General features: G+C 32.7%; 1 protein-coding gene across 1 annotated transcript; it reads left to right on the forward strand.

Annotated features, from left to right (window-relative positions):
* The first annotated feature begins 5,307 nt into the window (after positions 1–5,307).
* Positions 5,308–7,722, forward strand: LOC106323539. The gene is made up of 4 exons (XM_013761644.1): positions 5,308–6,648; positions 6,744–6,876; positions 7,042–7,369; positions 7,446–7,722. The coding sequence occupies exons 1-4, from the start codon at positions 5,308–5,310 to the stop codon at positions 7,720–7,722; spliced, it is 2,079 nt and encodes a 692-aa protein (XP_013617098.1).
* The last annotated feature ends 3,541 nt before the right edge of the window (positions 7,723–11,263 follow it).

An 11,263-nucleotide genomic window follows, 5' to 3' on the forward strand; every position in this document is an offset into this window, starting at 1 on the left:
TTTGTCCCAATTGGGTTTTCCTGGTAAGGTTTTAATGATGCAACATTAAAGCACATTACAAGCTCTAAATGGTTATGGCATCCAAGGGGAAGTGTTATGAACCAGATTGTGGATGGCTCATAACCAAGAGATTATTATTTGTAATATTTCCATTTATCTATGACGGTATAATCTCTTATTTAAGAAACATCTATGTCATGAATAAAGATAGATTTTTCTGTTATTTTTATAACAATAGTACATTACATATATATAATCAGCCTCAGGTAATATCATTGATACTAATTTTAAAACAATTTTATAATAGCAAACCACACACAAATATCTATATTAAAAAGATATCAAAAAAAGATCCATCTCTTTTTCTTAAATATAATATGAAAAGTAAAATTTTTAACTTTAGTTGTGTATCATCATCAATTTGAATAGAGCAATATATCTCTATTATAAACCATACATAATAAGAAGAGTAACCAATAAAAAACAACCAATTGCTAAATTTCTCCGATTTTGATTTTTACTAAAATGACTTGGCAACAAGGCTGGCCCGGAGTACAACCATGAACTATCCAAACCACCTACTAAGACATCCATGAAAATTTTGATCCAAAAAAGTGAAAAACACATCCATAAAAAAATACATTTTGTTCATTACCTTTTCCAAGTAATTTTTATTATTATTTATAATTAAAAGAATTTATATATTTATAGTAATATTTGTAACATTTTCAACGAAAAGTGCTGATTAACATTCTTTAATATTTATTATTTTCAAGTGCATAATCTCTAGTTACCAAATTATTTTAATAAAATTATATCTTAAAAAGAAAGTTTAAAATGAGAACGGCTAGGCAGATATGTCAAAGTATAATGTTTTATGTTCTTAAGGAGTTTTTCTAAAAAGAACCAGATTAATATTTGTACCACCACAACAACGGGAAAATGGGCATTTAATTCCCGAAGTATTTGAAATCGGCAGTTTTAATATTTAAATATTATTTGCGCATATTTATTCCTCAACTAATAGTTGATAGCGCAAAATTGGGATCAAAATAGTCAACGGTTAACTGATGAACGAAAAATAATGGTTTCCGTCAACTTTTTAACGGTAGAATATTTTAATCATGATTTTGCGCAGTCAATGATTAATTGGGGAATAAATATGCACATATAATACTTGAGTATTTAGTTTTCCGATTGAAAATACTTGAGGAATTAAAAACTCATTTTTTTTTTATATTTCGTATAAGATTGAAAGTCACTAACATCAATCCCTTTAAAAAAAACAAAAGTAAAAATATTTTCAAGTTAAATAAAATTATAGTACGAGATATTTACCTTTAGAAATAGATTGTTGATTTTTTACAATGACATATAAAATAATACAAAATAATTAGTTACATCGTATTGTTGATGTACTTCATGTTTATATCACTTTAGATGATTTTTAAAATTATTCATAGTTAGAAAGGTTCATAATTTGAAATAATATACAAGATATTTAATCCCGGAAAATGAGTTATTTAATTTATAAAAGCATATAAAATAACATAAGATAATTACATTTGCATTATATTGCTGATGAACAATATATGAATGTGTAAAGTACATATAATTATATATGATCGTCTAAAGTAGAGATCCAATGTACAACATATAATTGTCTAATAGATAAAACTCTCGTATATTGGTTATATCTAACTTGAGAATATTTCAAAAGAATATTTCAAATATTTCAAATTATGATTTTCTAAAAAAAAAAAGAGTGTTGTTTTTAATTCCTTAAGTATTTTTAATCGGCAAATTAAATACTCAAGAATTATATGTGCATATTTGTTTCCCAATTAATCATTGACTGCGCAAAATCATGATTAAACTATTCCACCGTTAAAAAGTTGACGGAAACCGTTATTTTTTCGTTCATCAGTTAACGGTTGACTATTTTGTTCCCAATTTTGCGCAGTCAACTATTAGTTGGGGAATAAGTATGCGCAAGCAATACTTGAGTATTAAAACTGCCGATTTCAAATACTTCGGGAATTAAATGCCCATTTTCCCCCCACAACAACCAGAATGACCATTTTAAGCACTCCATTTCAAGGCCCGTGATAGCCATAATTCTTTGACCCATAACCACAAGAAAAGATTAGAGCTGGGCAAATAAACCAAACCCGAAAACCCGAACCAAACCGGATCCGATAAAAATGAATCCGAACCTATCCGAACCCGGCATAAATACCGAATGGATCTTGGTTTATGGTATTTTGGGTTATGGATATTATCCGAACCGAATCCGAACCTAAATGGATATCCGATAGAACCCGAAACATTCAAAATTTCCAAAAAGAACTTGTACCAAACATGATCTCAATTCCTAATATGTATTCAAAATATATTGAACATCTAAAATAATTATCTATTATATGAAGATTGATGGTTGAAGTTTTTAGATTTTGGTTTTGTTTTCATTGAATAATGTTTTTCATTTCATGAGAACTTGATTTTCGTTTTATGCTTTCATTTATTTGGTTTTCTTTCGATCAATAACTGTGTTTACCTTTCACTTGATTTTGAATGATCACATTTGATGTTCCTTTCTTTTTTTTGAACCGATTTTATTTATGTTTTGGTTACAAAATAGGTACAAATCAAGTATTTTAAAACCGAAGAACCGATTTTACTTACTTTTTGGTTACAAAGTAGATATAAATCAGGTACATATAAACAGAAGAACCGATTGGGACCCGAATCCGAAAATACATCGGGTTGTACCGGTTCTTTGAAGATTTACTAAACCCGACCCGAACTCGATATAATCCGAACCGGTCCCGAACCGGTCCCGAACCGATCCCGAACCAAATTTTCATATAACTCGAATTGGGCTGATTTTGATAAACCCGAAAAACCGAAATCCAATTGGACTAAACCGAATCCGATTGGACTAAAGCGAAACCCGATTGGGATCCAGAATGTCCATGCCTAGAAAAGATAGTGGAAACAAATTAATAATAAAACTTACGTAAGCATGTTTATTGTCTGGCTGTTCTGTAGGAAAAAAAAAATACACAACTAAAGTAAAATAAAAAAATTCGTTACTTTATATCGAAAACTTTTATTTTCTTGTTTTATATTCTAAACTTTTCCGTGGACAGTTTAAGTAGAATTTTTTAAGTGTATTCAATATGCATGTGACTTAATTCTATTAATTTCTTCATTTTTTTTTTCTGAGAAGAACTGGAAAAGTAAAGTAGATGCTATGATTTTTGACCGTACGTCTAATTTTTCAACTCATCAATAAGACCCTCACCTTACCAACCAAATAGAATCTTCTTTTTCACACTTTTTTGTGTTTAAAAAGTTGAAATACATTACCTTTTGCGGTTTCTTGCAATGTATGTTATTTTTCACCAACAGCTAGAGTCGATTTTACGTTCTTACAAAAAAATGTTGATAAGTTGTTAATATCGAATCAACATGAATCAAAAGTCAACGATATTATTAGTTCTCAATAACAAAATCAATATTATTAAAACTGGGGTACATTTTACAAGTGTTTGAAAATACGAATAATAATATAAAAAATTATAATGTTGTTTGAAATCATGAATAACAGTATATTAAGAAAAAGATAATATCTAATCTATTAATTTAAAATTATATTTTATATCTACTGTTGAAAGATGTTATTTAAATTTTAGACCCTTATAAATAGGTTAGTAGAATATCACATGCTACTTATAAAATGTAATCAAGCTACTTAAACTAAACCAATATCGTAAGATAAAACTAAATCAGTGTCATATTTTTTGGTTATATGCTAACAGAAGCACAATTCAAAAAGTGAATAATATTATTTATAATATGTCTTTCAATACTGATTCTAAATAGACATCACGTTATTTTAAAATAATTGTGTTTGCGTCTCTTCTCTTGTGTTCAATACAAAATTGTATTTGCTTCTCTTCACATCACTAACTCCACCTGCAACATAACAAAATCTAATTAGATAAAACTTTGTCCATCTTTCATCGTAGTCTAAACTCTACCAAATAAGATAGTAATGTGTTGTCCACTTTATACACTTCTTCATGTATTAATGTGATGCACATTCCTTACTACGAAGCACATTTGTGTCCGTAATATGACATCCAAACCGCAATCACTTTCTCTTCTTTTAGAGTTATATTGACTTGGCATTACGAACAAAATATTGTCAGCATATAAGCTTGAATCTTATAAAGATTAGATCCGGTTCACCTTTTACATATCATGAACAGTATGTTTCTTTTGTTTATCACACTACAAAAAAAGTCCACATTCATAGCACATGATGATAGCTCGTTTTACTGATCTGCTATCGTAGATCCATATAAAATTTATATACTCTATAACAACACTAGATTAACGCTAAGGTAAAGTTTTAGTAAGCGGGAAGCTAAATTGTAATTTTTCGCGAAACACTTAATGAAAATCACAAAATTTTCCTCTCATCACTCACTTTCCCTCTCTCATAGCTCTCATTTCCCCCTTTTCTCTTCGAACCCTAACAAAAGTGAGATCGATTCCATCGCCATTTCCATCACCATTTCCTTATCCCAACCGTAAATTCATCGCCATTTCCATCACCGAAGGTGATCTTGCTTCAATCGCGAGGTCAGATTTCGTGTTTAGATTTCTAGGGTTTTGATTTCGTTTTTGTATGTTCGATTTCGTGTTTGCTTTTACATGATTGACATCGATTTCATAGTTGTTTGCTTGAATTGAGAGACTGTATATATCGAGTTATTATCTACTGATATGTCTTCTGAATTTGATTGATTTTACTTTGAATTGGTTCTTTATGTTAGTAAAGGTTTCAATACAGGTTAGAACATACAATGGTGGACAAAGCGTGGGTGCATCTTAGCAGGTAATGAATTAAATCATATATGTTAGCTTTCGGTAGGTGTTTTGAGACTTAAATTAACTTGTTTATTTGCTTTTCCTTTTGATTCTGAAATGTAGAGTTGATCCTGCTTATGAGAGAGGGGCTTCAAAGTTTGTATGAGATGTGGCTGCAACTTCTGGAGGGATTGATATGATTGTATGTCCTTTCATTGACTGCCGTAATATAGATCGTCACTCAGGAAGTGTGGTAGTTGACCATCTCGTTACTAGGGGTATGGAGGAGGCTTATAAGATGCGGTCTGATTGGTATCGACATGGAGACTTCAACTCAGGGGTTGCAGATGAAGGCAGAGTTCATCAATGGAATGATGAGATCTTCGGGTTATACGAGCTGCTGATGGTACGGGGGATTTGTTTGAGATGGCAGAGGGAGACGACAAGAAAGAAGATGAGTTCTTGGCGAAGCTAGCTGATGGTGAAACACCATTGTATCCAAGTTGTGCAAACCATAGCAAGTTATCTGCTATTGTATCATTATTTAGATTGAAGACTAAGAATGGTTGGTCTGACAAGAGCTTCAATGATCTGCTAGAGACATTGCCGGAGATGTTACCAGAGGAGAATGTGCTACACACTTCACTGTATGAGGTTAAAAAAAATTTGAAGTCATTTGATATGGGTTACGAGAAGATTCATGCATGTGTCAACGACTGCTGCCTATTCAGAAAGAGGTTGAAGAAGCTTGATCACTGTCCTAAATGCAAGGCTTCAAGATGGAAGACTAATGTCCACACTAATGAAACGAAGAAAGGAGTCCCGCAGAAAGTGTTAAGGTACTTTCCAATAATCCCAAGGCTGAAGAGAATGTACCGGTCTGAGGTAATGGCCATGGATTTACGGTGGCACTTCAGCAACAAAAGCACTGATGGAAAACTTCGACACCCCGTTGATTCAGTCACATGGGATGAGATGAATGCCAAATACTCTACCTTTGCCGCTGAAGAAAGGAACATGGGGCTTGGACTTTCAGCAGATGGATTTAATCCATTCAATATGAAGAATACGATGTACAGTTGCTGGCCAGTTTTGTTAGTCAACTACAACTTGCCACATGATTTATGCATGAAGAAGGAGAACATCATGCTTTCATTGTTGATTCCTGGTCCACAACAGCCTGGTAATAGTATAGATGTGTACTTAGAACCCCTCATCGAGGATCTAAACCATATGTGGAGCATTGGAGAGTTAGTGTACGACGCAGTGACTCGATCAACGTTTACTCTGAAGGCGATGCTGCTTTGGACGATCAGTGATTTCCCAGCTTATGGGAATCTTGCAGGCTGCAAAGTAAAGGGAAGAATGGGGTGTCCTTTATGTGGGAAGAATACTGATAGTATGTGGTTAAAGTTTAGAAGAAAGCATGTGTACATGTGCCACATAAAGGGTCTACCACCAGTTTGTAGATTTCGTGGAAAGAAGAAGTGGTTCGATGGAAACGCTGAACAAGGGAGAAGGGGAAGGACTTTAACCGGGCTTGAAATATCTCAAAACCTAAGAAATTTCAAGAATGAGTTTGGAAATGTTAAACGATCTGGAAGTAAGAGGAAAAGGGTGGTCTGTACAGATATAAGATCTGATACTGACGGTTTATCCAGTGAATCAGAGGAAGAGGAAGAGGAATATGAAGAAGTCAAAGTAGATGAGGATGAGTTATCTAGATGGAAGAAGAGATCAATCTTTTTCAAACTACCTTATTGGGCGGTAAGATACTACTTTCCTTTGCTTATATCTTTCTATTATTGTTGTATTTTGTTTAACTTAGATGAGGTTTTTATTGTTGTTTCTGTTATGATTAGGAACTCCCGGTGAGGCACAACTTAGATGTAATGCATGCTGAGAGAAATGTCTCAGCTAGATTAGTTTCGACACTGTTGCACTGTGGAAAATCGAAGGACGGTCTTCCTGATCGTAAAGATCTGGAGGATCTTGGTATTAGGCAGGATTTACACCCTAAAATCTAGGGAAAGAGAACATATCTTCCTCCATCACCGTGGTCATTATCCAAGACAGAGAAGAAGGTATTTTGCAGGCGTCTATTTGACTTCAAAGGCCCAGATGGATTTTCTTCAAACATTTCTAGATGTGTTTCACTAGATGACTGTAAAGTCACAGGTCTGAAATCACATGACTACCATGTGTTGATGCAACAACTTCTTCCGATTTCTCTTAAAGGGTTGTTACCTAAAGGACCTAGGCTAGCAATTACAAGGCTATGCGCATTCTTCAATTTGTTGTGTCAGAGAGTGATCGACAGGGAGCAGCTTTTGGTCATGGAAGCGGAGATTGTGGAGACTCTCTGCTTGTTCGAAAGATATTTTCCTCCAAGTTTCTTCGATATCATGGTCCATTTGACTGTGCATCTAGGAAGGGAAGCCCGACTTGTTGGACCAGTCCATTTTAGATGGATGTACCCATTTGAGAGGTACTATTATGGTCCATTTTACTTATTTCATTGTTAGTATTCATTAGCTAATCTATATTTACTCACATTTGTTCAGGTACATGAAAGTACTCAAAAACTTTGTCAGAAATACTGCAAGACCAGAGGGGTGCATCGCTGAGTCATATCTAGCTGAGGAATGTATCAAGTTTTGCAGTGAGTTTCTGAAGAAGACAACAAATGTAGAAGATAAAAGTGAAAGAAACATGGAGTATGAGAACAGCTCTATCTTAGAGGGGCGTCTGATATCCACCGGAACCTCAATTACACTCACTGAAATGGAGAAGAAAATAACACATCTTGCTATGGTTCTCGTAGAACCTTATGTAGAGTAAGTAACATATTCTTTTCATTGATCTTTATATGCATGTTTATATTAATGACTGACAATTTGATTTATTTATTTTGCTCAGTGAGCATCTCCACTATTTACAAGACACAAATGACAGATCATGGCACATCATACAATTCATACACATACATAAGATTAGCTATAAGTTTTCTTATAGATATAAACCGGTTCGTTTATATATATTGTATTTTGTAATTTAAAAAATGTTTATCTAATTATTATCTAATTCAATAATCTATCCAGAATATTCTAATCACATTAAGATAAGATTTGATCAAATCTACACAATGTGTCTTGCAAAAACAAAATCCTCTAACAACTTAATTTGGTTTTTAATTTTCGTTAATATATTTTATATTTGAAAGTGAAATTTTTATTTTCAGGATTTTTTCTTATATTTTGAGCTCTATATTTATCAAAGTCCCATCTCCATTCTTTAGATTACAAATCTTAACTTCATGTAATATACATATATTCACAAATTGATTTTTACTAAAATATTTTGCTATAACCAATATAAAAAAATGTTTTCAATATATATAAGAAAAATACAATACAATGTCCAATTTCAAACACCAACTTAAATTATGGTTTTTGTATTTCACATTAAGTTATAAAAATATAATATATGTGATTATTTATATGATGATGCATATAAAATACTATTAACTATATGATTACTTATATGATGGTATGTATAAAATATGATTAATTATATGATGACACATATACAATATATAATAGTAAAACAAACATGAGTATATTTTTGAAAAAATATACCCACGCGGACGCGCGGGTCAAAGTCTAGTTTGGTCTATTAAAATTCCAACTTGATATTCGGTGATTAATACTGTTCGTTGATAAAAAAAATATTTGAGCTACTTCGGGTTATTGGCTTCCTTATGTTATTTCATTTCTGTTTTTTTTTGTTGCCAGCAACTTAAATAGACTTATGTAGACTCTGCAAACCAAACAGGTAGATCTGCATCCATATGAACAACATAAGACAGTTGCTTCCTTGCAACAACATAAGACAGTTGCTTCCTTTCACTACGTGCGAGACTATATGCTCTTGTATTTTGTGTCCGTGATATATGAATGAGCTCTGAGTTGTTTAATTACCACATTACAAACAAATGAGAAAATATTGATTGACTTAGTCGTTTTTTTACAACGAACGACTATTCTATTATTCAAACTTGAGGTGATCTTGATAATCATACCGCGATGTAACAAAGCTCTCTATAAAAAGACTTCGCATTCCTAGCTAAAAAGTCTGAGATTCCATTTTGTTGGATTTGTTTAGCCCATGTCCAACTCTTTATTGTCTTATTAGTACGATATTGTCCACTTTGGACCTTAGAGGCAAATACGCATGAATTTACTTTTGGATTCCTTTCCAAAAGATCTCGTATTAATTAGAGTTAGAAATCACTTTATATATTAGACATTATTTGTTTTAACTTCTAATGTGTTGCTTTAATTGACATTTTTTTCCCTGAAATCAAGGACCATACTCATTTTGTATCCATTCCTTCAGCGAAATTCCTTGGCACCTATCTTGTCGCGTCTTCAACATCTGGCACCCAATCGCAAGGTTAATTTGTGTTGCTTTGAGGATGTTCTTCCTACAACACCATAGGTTCCATGATCTCCTGGCTAGTTTATGCCACATACCTCCTTTTCCGACTTAAAGGGTATTTTTTTTCTTGAAGATTTTCGTCCGCTTTGATACCAATTGTTGGAATTTTAGTAGCCCATGTCTAACTCTCTATATTGTTGGGATGCGCTTTTGGGATGTGAAAGATCTTCAATTCTGGAAAGCATATCAGCAGAGTCTTTATCGTCTCTAACTCTATAGCAAAACTTGGCCAATCATGAGTAGGAGTGTAAAAAAGAGCCAGCTCAGCTCATCTCATTCGTTATATGAACTTCAATATGTAAATTCGAACTTAGATCATCTAGAGCCTTGTTCGACCACTCCACTATGTTTATTATATGAACTTCAATATATAAAAAAATTAAACTTTTTATTTTTATATTTAGGGTCTATTCAACCACTCTAATTGCACAGACAGCCGTGACTGGTCCTACTGTTTTGATCACTAAATATATCAATTTAGTTTAGTTGAAATAATCAAGAGAGAATAAAGAGAAAAAGAAAATTGAACTTTATATTGAGAATTTTTTTTCAAAGAATGAGATCAAAATTAAAAGAAAAAGAAACATTAGAAGAAGTTTTGAGAAGATAAATAATCGTGAAGTTGGAAAGCTATGGGGGCCAATTAAAAAAAGGATTGAACTTACTTTATTATTGCATATGCAATTTGCAATGTAGATGTGGACACTTTATGTAGTGTAGATGCAGACGTAAACTGTTCTAATTTTCAACTGCAAATAATGTTTTAATGCAATTACTGATACGATGAGTTTTTTTTTATAGAAAAACTGTATAGATGAGATTATTGATAATACCATTTATTAAACGGAGTTACATTTGTTTTTCTAACAATAAACTACACTACTTCAAACTAGACACCAACGAAAGTATTCAAACCGGTGGAACAGTAAAATAAACCATACTTATATGATAGTTGAGTTTGAGCACTTCGTGTAAATTTATCCATCATTGTATTCTTTCTTTTTTTTGTGAAACAGAGAAAAATGCATTTCATTGTTAAAATTTCTTCAAATGCACGGTAAAAGCTGGTTTTCCTATAGACACCTATGCACTATTTTTAGGGTAGAGAATAGTCTGCGGAAGCACCATCTCTAAAACTGTAGAGTTTTAATCCACTCTATCGCCAAATCAAAGTTTTACATTTTGCATGTAAAACTAATATACTTCATCGGATATTCATGATTTCCAAGATATTGCATGTTAGATTTTCTGTGCACCAAAACCATCTTTGACATATAAATATGTTTTTACACTACAAGAAAACGTGCCCATAACAACGAACATTTACGACGAAAATATTTCGTCGTAAATTTACATGGTGTTTACAACGCAGTTACGAGGAATCCATCTTTCGTCGTAAACGCCATATAAATTTACGACGAATAGTTTTCGTCGTAAAATCCATGTATGTTTACGACGAATGTACGTGGAATGAGAAATACGTCGTAATCATTATATCGACATTACAACGAAACATGTTACCGTTATATTTAGGTGAAAACGTGTATTCAATGTGCTTTAGCTTACCTAATTTCGTCGTAAAGTCGTTGTAAATATTATGTTAAAACCATGTAAAATATTCCTTGTAAAATCGATGTTATATTTCAACTACCCAACTCGAAAATTTCTCTATATATATGTCATTTCCCACAACTCTCTTCCTCACAACACACAAACGGGAGAAAAAAAAATCGAAAAAAAAATCAGAAAAAAAAAGATTTCAAAAAAAAATCTAAGAAAAAAATGGCCGGTGGCGGTAGTATTTACGAGTTACGGAGTTGGATGTATTTGCACAAAGATTCCGACGGGAGGGTGACGAACACATTTCTGAGCGGGCTAGAGA

Source organism: Brassica oleracea, chromosome C2 (genome assembly GCF_000695525.1).
Source record: "Brassica oleracea var. oleracea cultivar TO1000 chromosome C2, BOL, whole genome shotgun sequence".
Lineage (NCBI taxonomy): Eukaryota > Viridiplantae > Streptophyta > Magnoliopsida > Brassicales > Brassicaceae > Brassica > Brassica oleracea.